Genomic DNA, 20,262 nt, shown 5'->3' on the forward strand with positions numbered 1-20,262 from the left:
TTTAAATACACCTTGGATCAATTCTGAACGTTGGGGGATCATTGGTGAAGTCAATAGAGCCGTTGTTGTATGTTTTCCATTTAAAAAATTTGTTGGAAGTGTAGGGGTATCGGTACATCTTCAAAGGGTATCGATACATCTTCAAAGGGTATCAGTACACCCATTGTAAAATTCAAATATTTCGACCGTTATTTGACCAAGTGTATCAGTACCTCCCAGGGGTATCGGTACACTAATTGCATTCGATGTTTCTCGAAGCCAATTATGACATAAGAGGTATCAGTACATTCAGTTATGTGTCGGTACCTTTATTATATTCAAAATTCAGGGGTATCAGTACATCTGAAGAGTGTATCGGTACACCCCTACTTAAAATTCATTTTTGGCTCGATTAATGTTCGAAATACTTTGTAAAAATTGTTTCAAAAATATTTTAAGATTGAAACACAATTTTATACTTAAGTAAGGAGTAAAATTGACATTTAAAAACTTGGAGTAATATTTTTGATATTCGATTATTTTAATCGAATATTATTTTTGAAATCGAATATAAAATCTTAAAATTCATTTACATTTTATTTTTTATATCGAAACATCAAAATATTTTCAACAATCTACCCCTTTTTGATATAACAAAACATTTTAGTAATTTTAATATTTTCTTTTTGAAAATCATTTTTGAAATCAATTTTGAAAAATTACTCCTCCCCTTACTTTATTCTCCCCCTTTTTGTTAAATAAAAAAGACTATAAAACGTTTAAAACAAGGTTTTAAAGAAAAATAGCCAATTGATTTAAATTGAAATAGATTTAGTTGCTAAAATCACAATCAAGAGAATTTGTTAGCCATTATTCCATAAACAATATTCATAAACAATGTGTAATGGTAATTGGTCATATGATAGCTAATATGTAAATGATGCAAAAACTATTGAAAATTCAATTTAAGTTCAAATAACTAATATTCATTCATAATCAACCAAAAATCAATCCAAACAACAAACAAACAAATCCAAACACATCCAAGTTTAAATATTCAAACATCCATCCAAATCATTCAAAATGTTTTAACAATATTTTTAAGTTCAAATTCAACCTATGAAAACAAGCAAGAAAAGTTTAATATCCATCGGTGGGTCGGAAGGAGGAAAATGTGCTCGTAGAGCAACCATATCGAGTGTAAGTGCATTGAGTCTGTCGTCCATAGCAATGAGTTGATGATTCATTTCTTCATTGTTAGCTCGCATCTCCCGTTGATTCTCCAATTATTGAGCCCCCATAGCGGTTAAATGGGATTCTATGGATGCAAACCTCATGTCAAATATCTCCATGAACGATCGAAAATTTGGAGGCATATGACTCGTTTGCCAGATTGGCTCATCGTCAGCTAGGTTAACAGGATCATTGACATCCCGAAGAAGATCTTCAAGCTCTGGATCATCAGCAGCCGGTGCCGGTGCAGCTCGTGAAGAACTAGCACCGGTGTTTTCTGGGTTGATCGAACCCATTGATCTTTATCCCCAGACCATCCCGATTTTCACAAAGTTTTGAGATTTATTTGGCTTTTAAGAGGGATGGCTACATCAAGCTGAACCTTAAGCTTGGCTTTGATAAACATATTACTAAGAAGTCAACCGTAAACTAAGGTTTCTACGTGTTTAGACGGGACGTTGTTTACAGTTTCAACTAGTTCAACAAAAATAATCTGTGGCAGGTTTATTTTCTTATTATTTTGGATACAATGTATCCACTAAAGGTTAAGTGCTCTAAGAGTTGAGTATCTACCTCCGGATGGTCTAAACCACCAAGAGATGATTAAATGAAGAAAATGTTCATGATGATCTAAGAACGTACTCGCACTAGCCTTGGCTCTATAAGGAGTAGCCACAATTTCTCCCTCGTTATCTAAGCCCTCATTATCTAAACCAAAGGTGTTGACAATTGAGTTAGAGTCAATATGAATGTATTGGGCTAAGAGATAAGACCGAATACTAACAATGGCAGTTTGAGACTCGTTTTGGACACAACCCACATTGGAATAGAAAATATGGACGAGTTAGTGATAAACGACAAGTTTAAGTTGAAAACGTTTATCAAGTTTCCAAGATTGGAGGGTAGGAAGATATCTAAATTTCATATCAATCATATCTTGAATAGAAGGGATACGTTCTTCCCCGATGTTATAAGACTCGAAGAGATTTACAAATCTAGTGTAGAGATTTTCTCGGCGACCATGTTCGTTAAAACACAAGTTTCTAATTGTCATATTGGGTTCATTTGGATTTGGATTTTGTGGAGGAATAGGAAGTGGGGTTGGAGGTCGGTTTGAACGACTAGACGATGACCTAGGGCTTTTATATATGATTTTACTAAATCAGAATAAGGATACCTACAATTTAAAAACACATGTATGCAATAATAAATCCCAAAACTCAATATGAGTCATCATTATTCAAGGTTCTCTAATTAATATCCTAATGGGAAAATTTTGAAAACAATGTTTGAAAAATCATAATTTGTATAGTTTTCATGAAAACAACATAATTAAATAAAAACAACCATTTAAAAAGAAAACACATTTTTTTATTTAGAAAATTAATTTTTTTGAGAAATCTTGTGTTTTTGATGAAATTAGTTGTAGATTCTTGTTTAAAATCATAATATAAGCAATGCCCGATCACTATTTCGAACTAGAACTAACTAAAACTAGTTCTATGTTCAAAAATCAATAAAATAGTGGTTTTAGAAAAATTACCTTGAAATTTCGGATTTGAGTGAAATGTGATGTTGTTTGCACAAATTTTATGATGCTACTAGGATTAGGAGTTGAAAACTAGTTGAATTCTGACTTGTATTGAAGGTTTTGAGCAAAATGGAGAGTAAGGGTTGAGAGAATAAGCAACCAGAGATGAGTGTTGTGTTTTGGGGGGTTTTGACAAAATGAAAGTTTAGGGATTTAAAGCCTAAACCCGACAGGGGGTATTGATACACGTTCAAGGAATGTATCGGTACACATTCAAGGTGTATCGATACATAGTAGGGGTATAGATACATGGGTATCGATACATTATGCACAAAAATGTAAAAATCTATTTTTAAACATTGAGAATGCTAAATCAATCAGCTCTAGTGGTATTGCCAACTCATATTTCAAAAATTAATTATGTTCAATCAATAAAATCTATCCTTAAGATTTTATTTGAACATATTAATAATTTTCACTAAATATCATAAACTCCCCCTAACTATTAGCATAGAATACATTCAAAAATGTTATTTTTATAAGCATTTTTCATTTGCTAATTAAAAGTGCTAAAATTATTTTAAACACTACGTCAAGGTAGGTTGGTTAAACCTAATCCTCTCCTAAGTGTCCAAAATCTTTCTTTATCTAAAGGTTTTGTAAAAATATCCGCTAATTGATGCAAAGTATCAACAAATTCTAGAACTATATCTCCTTTTGTGACATGATCTCTAATGAAATGATGTCTAATTTCAATGTGCTTAGTTATAGAGTGTTGGATGGGATTTTTAGTGAGACAAATAGAACTAGTATTGTCACACTTGATAGGAATGGTACCAACTTCAATTCCATAGTCTAAAAGTTGTTTCATCCATAAAACTTGTGCGCAACAACTACCCGCTGAAATGTATTCCGCTTTAGTGGTAGATAATGCAACACTATTTTGTTTATTTTAAAACTAAGAAATCAACATATTTCCTAGGAACTGACAAGTACCATAGGTGTTTTTCCTATCTATTTTGCATCCTCCATAATCCGCATCAAAGAAGGCATGCAAGCTAAAGCTAGAGTCTTTAGGATACCAAAGTCCTAAACTATGAGTGTCCTTAAGGTATCTAAAGATTCTCTTAATGGCTTGTAGATGAGATTCCTTAGGGCATGATTGAAATCTAGCACATAAGCAAACACTAAACATAATATTAGGTCTACTTGGGTTAGATAAAGCAAAGAGCCAATCATAGACCGATAAAGTTTAACATCTACACATTGACCTCTTTCATCTTTGTCAAGCTTTGTAGATGAGCTCATTGGAGTGACTTGGGGTTTGACATTTTCCAATCCAAAATTCTTGAGTATATCCTTGACATACTTTGCTTGATTGATGAAGATTCCATATTTTCTTTGCTTGATTTGAAGCCCCAACAAAAATAAAAGCTCCCGCATCATGCTCATCTCGAATTCACCTTACATTAGCTTAGAAAATTCTTGGCAAAGAGCATCATTAGTAGAACCAAATATTATATCATCAACATAAATTTGAACTACTAATAAATCTTTACCTTTTCTCTTTAAAAACAATGTAGTGTCAACCTTCCATTTTGAAAAACCTTTTTCAATTAAAAAGTTTGACAATCTTTCATACCAAGCTCTAGGAGCTTATTTTAAACCATATAAAGCTTTTGTCAACTTAAAAACATGATTTGGAAATTTTGAATCTTCAAAACTAAGAGGTTGTTCCACATACACTTCTTCTTTTATAAAACCATTTAAAATGCACTTTTAACATCCATTTGATTCATTTTAAATTCATTGAAACATGCAAATGCTAATATAATTCTAATAGCTTCCATCCTAGCTATAGGAGCATATGTTTCATCATAGTCTATTCCCTCTTCTTGAGTATAGCCTTAAGCAACAAGTCTAGCCTTGTTCCTCACTATATTACCACTTTCATCAAGCTTATTCCTAAATACCAATTTAGTACCTACAGTAGATTTATCACTAGACCTTTCAACTAATGTCCATACTTTACTTCTCTCGAATTGATTTAACTCTTCTTGCATAGCCATAATCTAATTTCATCATTTAATGCTTCTTGGATATTCTTAGGCTCTATGCATGAGATAAATGCAACATACTTACATACGTTCCTAAGAGAAGATCAAGTAGTTACCCCTTTGGATGGATCACCTAAAATATCACCATCCTTGACATAGTTGTATTATCTTGGGTAAGTAACTTCCCTTTCTTCAATGGCCAGATTCTTGAAAGCATCTTGAGTTTCCTCATTTTTCAATTGTTCCTTTGATGATGGTTCACCGATGTCATGTCCAACGTCATGCGCTTTTACAATACCTACATCATCATCAACAAAAGAATCCTTCCTCGGAAGGGGATTATCATCAAAAATAACATGGATAGATTCTTTTACCACTAAAGTTCTTTTATTAAATACCCGATAAGCTTTAGAATTTAAGGAATAACCAAGAAAAATTCCTTAATCACTTTTAGCATCGAATTTGCCAAGGTTATCTTTACCGTTGTTTAAAACAAAACATTTACATCCAAATGGATGAAAATAGCTAATGTTAGGCTTTTTATTTTTGAAAAGTTCATATAGAGTTTTCTTCAAAATAGGCCTAATCATTACTCGATTTATAATATAACAAGCGGTATTTGTGGCTTCCGCCCAAAAATATTTTGGTAAATTATTTTCACAAAGCATGGTTTTAGCCATTTCTTCTAATTTTTTCCTCTCAACAACTGCATTTTGTTGAGGGGTTATGGGTGCTGAAAAATTATGGTTAATCCCATTTGAATTACAAAAATCAGTAAATCTAAGATTTTCAAATTCAGTGTCGTGATCACTCCTAACACTAGAAATGGAGTAACAATTTTCGTTTTGGATTACTTTTGAAAAAGTGATAAAATGTTTTAATGCTTCACTTTGGTACTTAAGAATAGAACCCAAGTATATCTAGAATAGTCATCTACCAAGACAAATGCATATTGTTTTCCACCCAAGCTAATAGTCCTATTTAGCCCAAAAAGATCTATATGGAATAATTATAATACTCTACTAGTTGATACATCTTTAATGGATTTAAAGGAAGCTCTCTTATGTTTTCCTTTAGCACAAGCATCACAAATTTTATCTTTATCAAATTTTAGTTTTGGCAATCCTCTTACTAAATTTTCTTGAATTAGTCTTGGTAAAACACTCATGCTTGTATATCCTAGTCTCCTATGCCATAACCAACTATCATGTTCATCCTTAGCACTAGGCACAAATTAGTCATATTAATAGAATCTAAATGCACCATATAGATATTTCCTATTCTATGACCAATAAACATAATCTGATTAGATGCAATATCAATAACTTTACAATCATTTGTTTCAAACAAGACATTGTATCCTTTATTGCATAATTGACTAATACTCAATAGATTATGCTTTAACCCATTCACATATAATACTTTTTCTATTTGTATGGAAGAGGTATTACCTATAGTACCTATACCTTCAATATAACCTTTTGAGTTGTCACCAAAGGTTACCACTCCTCCATTTTTGTCGTTAAGCTCTATAAACCGGCTTTTGTCTCCGGTCATGTGTCTTAAGAATCAACTATCAAGGAACCATGAGTTTGAACTTGTACTCCGTTCCTTGTAGCAATGCTCATTTTCCTACAAACATAGATTAATTTCTAATTTTTGGTACCCAAATTCTTTTGGGGTCCATATTCATTAGTTCTTAAAAGTCTTGTTCCTTTAAGTATCCATTTGTTTAAGATATCCTTATCTTTAGTAGTATTGAGTCCTTTAGGAACCCATATACTCCTAACGATTTTAACGTTTGAGGTTCTTTGGGAACCTTTATGATTGTAAAATTTAAAATTCTTTCTAATATAGTTGGATTTCAAATTTTCTCCTTTTTCAAAATGTTTTGGTCCAACTCTATTGAAAGAAGCTTTAAGATCATCAATTTTCTTTTGATGATCATCATGGACTCTTGAAAGTAAATAATGCAAATCAGAATTTTTCTTTTCAAAATCTTCAATTTTGATTTGCAGTTCTTTACTTTTACTTTCAAGATCATTTTTGGTTTTGGATATGAGATCTTTTTTGATTTTCAGTTTTGAAATATATTTCTTGTATTTTGAAAACAATTTCTCATAATCCATAGCCAACCCATTGTATTCCTCTAATAACTTATCAAAAGAATAATCTTCTAAATCAAATGAGTTAGAAGTTACATGAGAATCGTCCCCGGTGGCCATCAAGCACAAGTTGATGACTTCTTGTTCCTCTTCATTGGATGATTCGTCATCACTCCAAGTAGCCATGTGTGCATTTTGTTTCTTCTTCGAAAGACCCTTCTTCTTCTTCAAATTTGTACAATCATATTTCATATGCCCAGGCTTTTTGCACTCATAGCAAATAATTGGGTCATTCTCCTTTGGTTCATTTTTGAAGCCTTCATTCCGTTTGAATTTTCTTCCTCTATTTGGCTTCATTAATTTTCTGAACCGTTTGTCAAACAATTATATTTCTTCATCATTGTCATCATCATTATAATCACTCTCATCTTTTGTGGATTTGAGAGAAACACCGACATTCTTCTTTTTCCCTGTCTCCTTATTTGTCTTGTTCTTCTTCTCGAGGTCTACCTCATCTTGAATCATCATTTCATGCTTGAGGAGAGAACCAATGAGTTCATCGAGAGTTAAAGACTTTAGGTCTTTAGCTTTGATAATCATCATCTTCTTTGATTGTCAAGCTTTTGGAAGAGAATAAATTATCTTCCTCACAATCTTCTCGTTTGGAATGATTTCTCCATATGCTTTGAGATCATTGACAATCACGAAAAATCTATCTGTTATAGCTTTGATATCTTCTCCTGGATTCATCCTGAAATTTTCATAGCTTTGATATCTGGTCCAAGTGCACAGAAAATAATATTGATAGCCTTTGAGTTGAGCTGGAACATTCTCGTCTCTTCTTCACTCCACATATTTAGATCTATGGATAGTTTAGAGTATCCGTTCATCACGATTTTCCATGCTCACATGTCACTAGTTTGAATGAAGAATCTCATCCTATTCTTCCAATAAGCATAGTTAGCTCCATTGAAGAAAGTAGGCTTGTTGACGGGTTGAGAATTAAGAATGATGTTGAAGTTTGATGTAGATGCCATTAATGACTTGAATATCGATCTAACTCTTCCTGAATCTACTCAAGAGGTAGTAAAACCTTCAAATGAGTGTAGCTCTGATAGTAATTATTGAGTTAATCGATCGACGAAATAGCCAAGAGGGGGTGAATTGGCAATAAAAATTTCAGTGGAAGCTTTGATAGAAAATTAAAAATATTTGTACAGCGATTTAGAGTGGTTCGACTTTCTAAACCAAAGTCTAAGTCCACTACCTTAGCTATCCACACTAAGGATTTTCCACAAATTAACTAATTTCTCTTTCTTTTGAGGACAAAGAGTAACCTTACAAATCTCTCAAGAATTATACCCCAAATTCTTGAGAACACTCTCCCAAAGAGAAAATTACAAATTCGCAAACTTTATAGAAAAACCTCACAAGGTAGATTGTTTGCACAATTTTAGAACAAGAAAAGAACACTCAAATATTGAGCACAAAGTGTGTTCTTGAAAGCAAAATGAATATTGAATGAAAATAGGCTTGAATTGCACAAACTTGATGTTTGATGCTTTCTCTCTTGATTCTTTCTCAATTATTGTTGATTAATGGCTTCGGAACTTGTTTAAATACACCTTGGATCAATTCTAAACGTTGGCGATCATTGTTGAAGTCAGTAGAGCAGTTGTTGTATGTTTTCCATTTAAAATATTTGTTGGGAGCGTAGGGGTATTGGTAAATCTTCAAAGGGTATCGGTACACCCAGTGTAAAATTCAAATATTTCGACCTTTATTTGACCAAGTGTATCGGTACCTCATAGGGGTATCAGTACACTAATTGGATTCGATGTTTCTCGGAGCCAATTATGATATAAAGGGTATCAGTACCCTTATTACATTCAAAATTCAGGGGTATCAGTATATCCGAAGAGTGTATCGGTACACTCCCTACTTAAAATTCATTTTTGACTCGATTAAGGTTCGAAATACTTTGTAAAAATTGTTTCAAAAATATTTTAAGATTGAAACACAATTTTATACCTAAGTAAAGAGTAAAATTGACATTTAAAAACTTGGAGTAATATTTTTGTTATTCGATTATTTAATCGAATATTATTTTGAAATCGAATATAAAATCTTAAAATTCATTTACACTTTATTTGTTATATAGAAACATCAAAATATTTTTAACACTATTCCATATTATCACACCAGAGGAAATAGAGATCCAACCAGATTTGACTTACGAGGAAGAATCAGTGCGGATCTTGGCTAGAGAAAACAAGGAATTGCGTAACAAGAAGATCGCTTTAGTTAAAGTGCTTTGGAAAAACCACAAAATAGAAAAGGCTACTTGAGAAAGAGAGGAGGACATGAGGAAGCAGTTTCCACACCTCTTCGTATCAGGTACTTCTTTAAATTCGAGGAAGAATTTTCTTAAGCGGGATAATTGTAATACCCCAAATATCGGGCCAGTGACTATATTGAAATGATTTAAAAATTTGGAGGATTAATTGAATAAATGATAAATTATAAAAAATGATTTAGAAATTGTGATTAAGACTAATTAGTAAGAATGAAAGAATGAAAGGAAAATTTAGTCTTTTAGAATGAATGAATTTAATATTCTTTTAAAAGGGGATATTTAATAAGTTGGTAAGGAGAAATGGGGAAAAGCTGGCAAAGTTCTCTTCTTCTCCTTCTTCTTCCCCGTGACCATGCTTTCCCCATAGCCAAAGGTAAGTCCTCATCTAACTAGTTTTCCTTTAGTTTTTGGTTTGGTCTTGAAACCTTAAGTGATGTGGAAGCTTAAGGAAGGGTTAAAGAGGATTAAAACTAAGAAATTGATGACTTATTTTAGATTGAAGAAAATGGGTTTTTGATTGATTTGTTAAAATATGAGTTTTTATTAACGTTTACAAGTATACTTGACTAGTCAAATAAATAAATAAGAGATTAGAAGCATTGGATGTGATTAAAAATGTGTACGAAAAGGTAATATGATTCTTGGTTTGGGATGTTCTTTGGAGAATTTAGATGTTATAAGAAGCTAAATGAAGGAAAGTTAGTATGAATAAGTAAAGAAGAGTTTAATAGTATTGTTGGAGGTAAAAGTAAGGGAATTTGACGAAATTTGGGTAAAAATTGAGTTGAAAAATGGAAAATCTAGGTAAGGGTATCGATACTTGAAGAACAATACCAATACTATAGGTTTAAATTTGAAGAAATATGATGAACAATATCGATACTGTTGTAATTAGTATCGATACTGTTGTGGGTATCGATACTAAGAGAAAGGTATCGATACCATGGATTCCAGAATGCAGAAATGGTATCGATACTAAAAGGGAGTATCGATACCACATTATAGAAGTATTGATACCATAGTAGGGGTACCGATACTATTAAGTCTGGAAAACTTAAGATAGAATGAATTTTGATAGAAATTGAAAATCATAGTACTTTTGAGTATTATTAAAGTATAAATGTTAGAGAGTATACTAACATTGGTATGATATGTGTACTTAATGGATGCTTGTGTAGATCATAACCAAGCTCATGAGTCAAGTAAGAAAAAGGGCAATGATAAAGTTGTCGAGTAGTCGGACATCATTATAGCATACTAGCGAGGCATATCAAGTGAGTGCATTTATTATACTTGTATAAAAGAAGGAAGACTCGCGATGAGTCAACCACAAATATTTTGTTAAATGTATGTTTTACAACATTTTAGTATATTTTCATAACGTGTATAGAAATGATATTATGAATAAGTTTTAAAGCATGAACTGCTCTAAAATGAACTAATGAAAGTTAAATGCATAACGGTGCATTTTGACATAAAAGGTGCCAATAATAAAAGTTAAATGCATAACGGTGTATTTCGGCATAAAATGTGTCACTAATAAAAGTTAAATGCATAACGATGTATTTCGGCATAAAATATGTCACTAATGAAAGTTAAATACATAACGGAGCATTTCAGCATAAAAGGTGCTACTAATGAAAGTTATATGCATAACCGTGTATTTCAACATAAAAGGTGTCACTAATGAATGTTAAATGCATAACGGTGCATTTTAGCATAAAATGTGTCACTAACGAAAGTTAAATGCATAACAGTGCATTTTCGGCATAAAATGTGCCACTCATGGTAATTATAAAAGATGAATGACTATTTCAGCACTTCGGTGCAATACATGTACATTACTTTCTCATTTGACATATATATTGGACAAAATAAAGAATAATTGGGAAAAATATACAGAAAGATAAATATGTTGGGCATACTAAGAATAGTTTTTGACTGTATGAAAGAAATTTGGTTTAACTGAGACGGATTTAATTGATCCTTTTGAAGTATATGATTTAGTTCATAATTAAATAGCCATGATATACTTATTTATAAATTGCAGTTTCTTTACAATATTATGCCTCACAAAGTAAATACTTAGCGTGTGTTAATTTCACGCGTATGTAAAAGCAAAGACTAACGGAGTAAGGAGTGCAATAGAGATCATCAATCCAAGGTTGACTCATGAGTAATTGTAGGACATTTATGTCTATTTTGATAACTAGATGACATGTATATGAATTTAAGAAAAATATTCTGTAATGTATTTAAATTATAACTTTATAATATGTTACAACGAATGTTTTATCTTATATTAAAATGTTTTGTTTTTACTTTCGAAACAAAATTTTATGGGTTTACAAATAAGATAATGTTTTTAAAAGTCATGTGACATTTGTGACTTGTGTACGGAAACATATACGAAAAATGAGTGTTACAATATGCCCCTTTGCTGCTGGTGTACATGTGAGTTGGGGGTTATAGTATGTAAGATGGTTCGTTGTAGCCACCATTTTCACATGATAATAGATTTAGCCATCCTAATATCCTATACCATTAAGCAAAAATGTGATCATTGGCTAGCCGAAACCATCCAGGAATCGACAATTGCCAAAAGTATGGCGTGCTTGTTTCCGCACCAAAACCCACAAAAAGAAACAGAATATAAATACACGTCACCGATCCGTGTCTATACTTCCCACAACCCTCCATTATAACTTATTGACGGGGGAAATTTGTACTTACAAGATTTCACACGGATTACTGTCCCAACTCAAACCTCCTCACTTCCCTATAAATAATTCGCATAATTTAGTTCCCCATTCTAATTTTCTAAATCACCACATTCTCATATTTGTGATTGTATTTTGGAGGACATCAGGTATCGGAAAGGGAGGTCAAGGGCAGGGCAAAGAGCCACCATAAGGTGCTCCGAGATACATCCAGGAAATCACAAAGCCTGCGATTCGGCGTCTAGCTCGTCGTGGAGGAGTCAAGCGCATCAGCGGCCTAATCTATGAGGAAATTCGTGGAGTCTTGAAGATTTTCTTGGAGAACGTGATTTGCGATGCTGTGACATACACCGAGCACGCCAGGAGAAAGACCGTGTCCGCCATGGATGTTGTTTATGCTCTGAAGAGGCAGGGCAGGACTTTGTACGGATTATGTGGTTAGCTGATTTCAGGGTTTAGGTTTTTAGTTGACGGTGGGGGGTTTGAAGTCTTGCGGTCAAACTCAAGAATGGTTGAGCTTATTTTTAGTGTAGTTCTTGTAAGTAGTGTTATTCATGGAATTATCAGGAATTAATATTGAATCTTGATGTTTTCATTTATGATATGCTATCTGTGTCAACGTTTGCAGATTTTAACGAATCTTAAGTTAAATTTATTTGAGTTCAATCTGTCTCTCCCAAAGACTTTGTCATTCTTCTTTTGATAAGATTCAGGTCTAGTATAATTTGGGGAAGAAGACGGCAGCAAATTGGGCGACACTGGCGGTTTGGACCATTTGTCCCGGTTCTTTTAAGAGTTCAAATCTCATGTAGTTGAAGAGCAAAATTTGAATCTCATCAAAGCACAATAGTTTGACTTTCCACAGGCTTTTCAGTATTTTACCATCTCTAACTGAATAGACTCGTATTTACTAGACCTCAGAAAAGGAACTTCAAATGGCCTTATTCGACCTTCACCCATGGAGTGCCTCTCCTCCCAAATGCAGAATGAGGAGCATCATATGTTGGCCATACTGAATCGCCTTAACCTGTCATATTTCGTAGGCTCATAAAGATGTTAAGTTTATATATATCCTCCAACGTTGTTGGCTCTCAAACATCCAATTTTTTTTTTTAAATAATCGCTTCTTCTTTTTATTTATAAATTATTGAATAGAAGATGAACAATTAATCATTATACCACTATAGAATATTATTGTAACATTAAATGTTCATACTTTTAACATTTTGGATATGAGATGATTATTCTTTTATATCGACATCGTCCGGTTCGTGGAATCAATTAAGTTTAAGAAAAAGAAAGAAAGGCTCATTTCTCATTCCCCTCCCTCTTTTCTGTACTTACATTTTATTCGATTTAGGGCAAGACCCAAACAAAAAGACAATATCTCGCTGTTTGACTCAGCTCACGGAATTTCTTTTTGTAAAAGGAAAATTTTATGATCTCTCACGCTTGTTGATCTCCTTGCTGGTAATTCTCTCACTCCTTGTGAATCGATCTTGACTCGTCTGAGGTTCGATATCAAAGCGCACTGAGTTCATTTTTTAATAAATTTCATTTGGTTCGTTTTCTTAGGAAAGGTCTAGATTAGTTTTTGTGAATTTCAATTTTTATGTTTGTTTTTTCCGAATAGTTTTTGTAAGGATTTAATCGGGGAATGGATACTGCTTGTAAGCTTCACGTTGACTACGGAAAAGTAACCGTAAAAAATGTGGAAACCGCCCTTTCGATTAACTCCACTGAACTGACATGTATGGTAGTTTTCGTTCTTTGGAATGTGGATATTGATGTTATTTGGACGTGATGAATTCTAGCTCGAGAAATAAGTTTTCTAAGTTACTTGTTTTTCTAGTGTCTTTAAATCCAAAGAATAAACTATCTTGATTTCAACTTCCAGTACAGAGAACTATAGAGGAAGTTTTGATGGCCATCAGAGTTTCAAATATATGCCATAGGGCCTTTGTTTTCCTTTTTTACACTTTGGTATCACTTCATTTGGGGAAAGAATGGTGAAAGTCCTTTTGCAGTGTTGCAAATGTTATCTGGACATCCTTTCTCTGTGTAATAACATTTCCTACTTAGCAGGAAATAAATTAGGTTATGTTTCTACTAGCGTCAACTATTTTGAGTGGATTTTGCTGATAACATTAGGTTTGTTTCACTCATTTCCACCTTTTGATCACTTTGGGCTTAATTTCCTACGATTTTGTTGCTCTTTTCAGGCTATAATCACTCTAGGAGCTTCTCAAATCAGGATTGTGCCTACTTATACTCAAGACATTGAAGGCTGCCTCCCAACAAGGAATGATTTTTTGCATGACCTATTGACACTTGTGCAATGTCGGGGTTACTTAATGTATTGTTAATTCAACTGAATAATTATTTGGAGTTCTCTTTTTTAACATCATTCTAGATTTTGGATTTATTTTTGTCTAAATGAAAGTATGTGGCTTCTGTAGGTGAAGTAGTGAACTTAGTTCTTTGTGTAGAGGAGACCTAATATCGGTTATTTTCATTTGTAGATTTTGCATATTGGATCTGTTGCTTTTATATGTTTGTAATTTTTTGTATGTGTTTTGTTTTCAACATGTTCTGCCATGCTGATATATATATGTGTGTGTGTGTGTGTGTTTAACTTGTTGATTTCTGATCATTGCTGCACCATTAAAATTCAATTGATTGAAATGCTAGTTTTTCTTTATAGATCATTAGTGGTGAAATGTTTAGAAATCTTCTTCCATTTATCGTCTATCTCTGATTCTCTGTAGCCTTTTCTTGGTTGATTGTTCATCATATTTTGTAATCACATAACTATCTATTACCTGGAAATTATAACTTGCATCTAATTGCAGTCTTTTGTCAATGGATCAGCATCAAATCTTCCAGAGCAGTGGACGTTCTTTTGCGACATCTTTCTCTGGTCAGTCTGGCGCAGGTTCCCCTGGATTCCATCACACCAGTGGGTAGATTTTACTGGATATCTGCTTATCTATGTGCTGAATTCATGCTACTCTATTGTTTGTTTTTGCAGGAACTATTTAGGGACTGCATAGTATTCATGGTAACTTTAATGTTGCCAGCATGCTTTACTCTCACTTCACGAAACTCAACGTTAGGTAATGTTCCAACTGGTGGGATTCAACAACCTACTGGGAACCTTTCTGGTGGAAGATTTGCATCAAATAATCTCCCTGTTGCTCTTTCTCAGGTACTTCTAATATTCCCATTGTATTATGATGTGATTTCTTTGGTTGCAGTAGTAGAATCTGTACATGTTTTCTCTCCCTTCATTCTCATCTTTAGGACAAACACACATGGAAAGAAAATTTGAAGGTAATGAAATCTAACATTCTTGTAATGCATACTTCATTTTTTCTGGACACCCTTTTGCAGTTATCTCATTGCAGTTCGCATGGACATTCTGGTGTAACCAATAGAGGAGGCATTAGTGTTGTAGGAAACCCTGGATTTAGTAGTAACACAAATGGAGTTGGTGGTGCTATACCTGGAATTCTCCCAACTTCTGCTGTAATTTGTAACTGCAATGCTATTCCAGGGTTGGAAGTTTCCCCAATTTTGGGAAATACAAGTCCTATGATAACAAGTTCTATGGGGAACATGGTTGGTGGGGGCAACATTGAAGGAGCATAAGCTCTGTTGAAGGATTATCTATAACTGCTCTTGCTTCTCATCTGAATTTAAGTGCCAATGGTGGATCTGGAAGTTTAAGTCTGCAGGGTCAGAATAGGTTGATGAGTGGGGTGCTTCCTCAAGGTACGTTATTGTGAACAATTACCCCTGCATGTCTCTTGAAAAGAAGATCACTGTTTATGTGTGCTGCACGCAGCAGAAAGCATAATAGGTTAATGAGTGCTGTGCTTCCTTGATCTTTTTATTTTTTGATGAGTTTTTGGATTCATTTCTTGCATTGCTCTTCATGGCTTCCACCAGTCACTTCTAACTTGTAATTGTTAGAAGTTAACTTGATTCTTTTTCTTAGCTGATACTGGATACATGTTTAGTTGTAATTGTTCCTGTGAATAACCCTTTCTGGTTCAGGATCTCCTCAGGTAATGTCAATGTTAGGCAATTCTTATCCGACTGCCGGGGTCCCACTTTCCCAGAGCCATCTTCAAGCTGTGAACAATCTTAGCTCTATGGGAATGTTGAATGATGTGAACTCAAATGACAATTCCCCTTTTGACATAAACAATGACTTCCCTCAGTTGAGAAGTCGGTCTAATTCTGCAGGAGGGCCTCAAGGACAATTGGGTAACTGAACAAAGATGCTTTCTAAATCTTCCATTTTGTCTTTTTCCTGCTGCTGAGGTTTTAACATTTCAAGTTAAACATTTTAAGGTTCATTACGAAAACAAGGTCCAAGTCCCATTGTTCAACAAAACCAAGAGTTCAGCATTCAAAATGAAGATTTCCCTGCTTTACCAGGATTTAAAGGTGCACGAAGTTCTCTGACCGGATTTTGTTTTAGTGTATTTTTTCTTTCTGGTTGACATAACTCAATGATTTATTCCCTTCTTACTTCTTATGTACTTCTGAATCCAGTTTTAAGTCTGTACTTAATTTTCAGACATTCTTGTGTTTTAGCTGTCTACTGAATTTTTGGCAGCCTTATCCATGCATTTAATAGCATACCTCCTAGTTCTGATGGTGTTATTTGTTTTTAAAGTCATTAGGTGTTTGACCTTATTATTCAATATTGTACAGTTGGTAATCCTGATTATGGAATGGATTTGCACCAAAAAGACCAACTTCATGACAATACCTTGTTAATGATGCAATCTCAGCACTTCTCTCATCTCTGAGTCTCTAAGTCTATGTTTTCAGAACTGAAATTTATTTTCTTCATATTTATGTTTGAATAATTGCATCTTTATGAGTATTTCTTTCTGAAGAAGTAGATTATCATCTTCATTATATATTGCCTCTAATTGTGTGCAATTTTGCACAGATGGGGATGCCTGCAGGATTTAACTTGGGTGGATCATATTCTTCTCATCGCTCGCAGCAGCAACATGCTCCATCAGCCAGTGGCAGTGGAGTATCCTTTTCACCCGTAAACAACCAAGATCTTCATTTTCATGGCTCTGATATTTTCCCATCTTCACATTCCAGCTACCACTCACAGGTGTGGTAATCTAGTGCTGTAAATGGTTTCTAGCAAATGTAAACTAGTGGGCTAATAGAGGGTAGAAGGAAAATATATATCATCTTTCTCTAATAGTGCATGGGACACAGATTCATATCTGATTTGAAAATTATCGAATTCGGAATGTGTTTCAGTAGCTTGATTGAATTGAGATTCATTGTTGGTCAAACTGGAAGAATACCTCCTCTTGTAACAGCATGAGAAATGAGGGATCCTTTGATAATTGAAGAAATTGGTTTGACTTCCTATGTTGGACAATCATATACGCATTTGATTTCTCTATCTATGTATTCTCTTATTTGGTAGATGTTACATCGAATTACTCCTAACATTCTGTTTAATCTTTGGTTCAGACCAGTGGTCCACCTGGGATTGGGCTAAGACCTCTAAATTCCTCAAATTCGGTTCTGGTATGGGTTATGACCAGCTCATCCAGCAATATCAGCAGCATCAAAACCAGTCCCAGTTCCGACTTAAACAGATGTCAGCTGTTAGTCAGTCATTTAGGGAACCTGGGTTGAAATCAATGCAGGCTGCACAGTCTAATCCTGACCCATTTGGATTACTTGGTTTGCAAAGTGTGCTGAGGATGAGTGATCCTGATCTGACTTCTCTTGCTCTTGGAATTGATCTAACAACACTTGGGTTAAATTTGAATTCGTCGGAAAATCTTTACTAGACATTTGGCTCTCCATGGTCTGATGAACCAGCTAAGGGTGATCCAGAGTCACTGTCCCACAATGTTATTACGCAAAGCAACCTCCCGCTTTACATGTGAGATATGTTTCTCTTTTTTTACTTTGCTAATCTACAAGATGCAAATGTCTGAATCAGTATACTTTCTTCTATACTTCTGATTTACTTTTGGTGCATGCAGAAGGTTGTTTTTCAAAGTTTACGGTGGATACATATATTTTACAGGTGCGTTTTAATATAATTAGTTGCTTCTCAGTTGTACTTTTAAGATCTTATTCTTAGCCATCTTTATGTTTGTTTCTAATACAGCATGCCAAAAGAAGCTCAATTATATGCTGCAAATGAACTGTATGCTCTCTTCTGAATGATTTGTTATGGGCTCCTTAAGCATCATTTTCTTTCTTCCTTCATTCCTCTAAAACCCATTATTGCAGTTCCATTTGTATTAAAATATTATATTATTTGCAATGAATTGTTTATGAATGGATAGCATCATTTTCTTTCTTCCTTCATTCCCCTAAAACCCATTATTGCAGTTCCATTTGCATTAAAATATTATATTATTTGCAATGAATTGTTTATGAATGGATGCTGAACTACTGTTCACCCGTTTCTGAGCCACGGTAGTATTTGGATTGGCACACAATTTGCGGCAATCAGTTTTGACATCACAAGCGCCTTTGAGGGAAACAGGGGGGATTTTGAAAGCTTGTAATGGAGGATGGTTCCTGCAGCAATGAGTGTTTGAAGAAGAGGGCCAGCTTCCAATATAGCCTGCAAAAGCTTCCCCTTTTAGGGCAAAGTTCTCCCCTTTGCTATATCATCAATTGCAGCTGCTTCAGAATCGATGCTCATGCATGAATCAGAAGCGATTTTCGTGGTTGAAAGATCCGGTGAAGTGACAGTGTCAAAGAAGGAATCCCCCGGGCAAGAACAGACGTGTGGATGGTGGTGATTATATGCATCTGATAAGCTGCTGGTATCGGTGATGCCCGAGTTGGCTTTTGTTGCAACTACAATGGGAATTTCAGAGTGGGGGTGGGGGACTAACTCGCTCATCAACAACTGCAACTCTTCTCTTGCTTCATCTCTTTCTTTGTAAGCGAGCTTTAGCAGCCTCAACAAATGCTTTATTTCTTCACTGTGTTTTCTCTTCTCTTCATTTACTTTAATTTTGAGAGACTCTAGCTCAATTGTGGTGAATTGAAGACTGAATTTCAGTTGATCAAAGTCCTATTAATTCATAAAGGAAAGGGAAATGAATGATCAAAATGCACCTCAGAATGGGACGGGAAAAGAATTACTCGGCAGATGAAAAAAACAGAAATAAAAAGACCAACCTCTTGATAATTGCACATTGAACCCAGTTCTTCCATTTTCTTGGACCTTTTTTTCAAGGGAAAGAGCTGAGAGGGTCAGTTAAATAAAGTTGATGAGTCAGTCGTTTTTATGGAACAAATCGGAGGCAAATAAGGACAAGAAAAATGAGACTTTTCTTTCTCTCACACAATGAAATACTAGAAATAAGAAAAGCTCTACACTTTTGAATTGCCAAAAATAAATTAGACTTTGAAGAGATTCCCATTATTACGATTTCAGCATTAAACTCTTCCCACTCTTTTAGGACTCTTGTCACTTTCTTACATCAAAAATTCCCTCAATATGCATTGTTTAGTTATGTCAATGAGTAAAACCCCAGTAAGCTTTTGCATTTTATATATGAGATCGAATAAATGAGTTCCTGATGGAATATAGTTTAAAACTGTATTTTACTTAAACAAATGGAGTTTGGATTAGTCTTTATATTATCTATGTAGACACTCGTTTTTATCCGGGTTTTTTTATTTTATTTTATTATTATAGTATATAAATTAAACATTAAATAATTAATAATATTTATTTTTTTATTTTTTTATTACTTTACAGGTCCAAAAATGCAAGCCCAACACAATCGGGGCAACAACCCAACAATCGGCCTAACTTGCCAACCCAAACACAACTAGGGTTTCCATATTATCACCCAGTTGCCAGATGCTACCAGTCGTTGGATCCACCCTTGATCCAACCGTCGTTACCGTCACTGCTCCTCTTGCTGCACCTCCGACTGTCGCCGTCTGCTCCTGCCACCGCCGTCGTTTCAACCTACCATCAACACATCAGTCAGACCACTTGGAGGCCAAGAAAAATAATAAAAAAATTCTAAATAATTTTTTACTCGCATAAAGACAAAATGAAATCAAATCCGAGTCTATCAACTCAAAATAGGGCACTCATACCCTATTCCTTTTCGGTAGCAAGTAAACCAAGGAAAATCACACATACAAACATAAAAAAGGGAGGAGAAGACCATTTTGGGGGTTGGTTCGAAGAGAGGGAGAACCGGATACAAAAAAAAAGAGAAAAAAGGATTCGAAGGAA

At 34.3% G+C, this 20,262-nt stretch overlaps 1 protein-coding gene, 1 non-coding gene and 1 pseudogene across 2 annotated transcripts; 1 reads left to right on the forward strand and 2 right to left on the reverse strand.

Annotated features, from left to right (window-relative positions):
• Positions 1-14,119: 14,119 nt before the first annotated feature.
• On the forward strand, positions 14,120-18,969 carry LOC120199301 (annotated as a pseudogene).
• Positions 14,862-14,940, reverse strand: LOC120199338. Its single transcript, XR_005523453.1, has one exon. It is a non-coding gene; the product is annotated as a small nucleolar RNA snoR35 (small nucleolar RNA).
• Positions 18,568-19,251, reverse strand: LOC120199302. Its single transcript, XM_039200427.1, has 2 exons — positions 19,185-19,251; positions 18,568-19,077 (listed from the first exon to the last, which is right to left on the reverse strand). The coding sequence occupies exons 1-2, from the start codon at positions 19,218-19,220 to the stop codon at positions 18,637-18,639; spliced, it is 477 nt and encodes a 158-aa protein (XP_039056358.1). The 5' UTR covers positions 19,221-19,251; the 3' UTR covers positions 18,568-18,636.
• Between the last annotated feature and the right edge of the window lie 1,011 nt (positions 19,252-20,262).

The sequence above is a fragment of the Hibiscus syriacus genome, unplaced genomic scaffold, assembly GCF_006381635.1.
Source record: "Hibiscus syriacus cultivar Baekdansim isolate YM2019G1 unplaced genomic scaffold, ASM638163v2 tig00005406_pilon, whole genome shotgun sequence".
NCBI lineage: Eukaryota > Viridiplantae > Streptophyta > Magnoliopsida > Malvales > Malvaceae > Hibiscus > Hibiscus syriacus.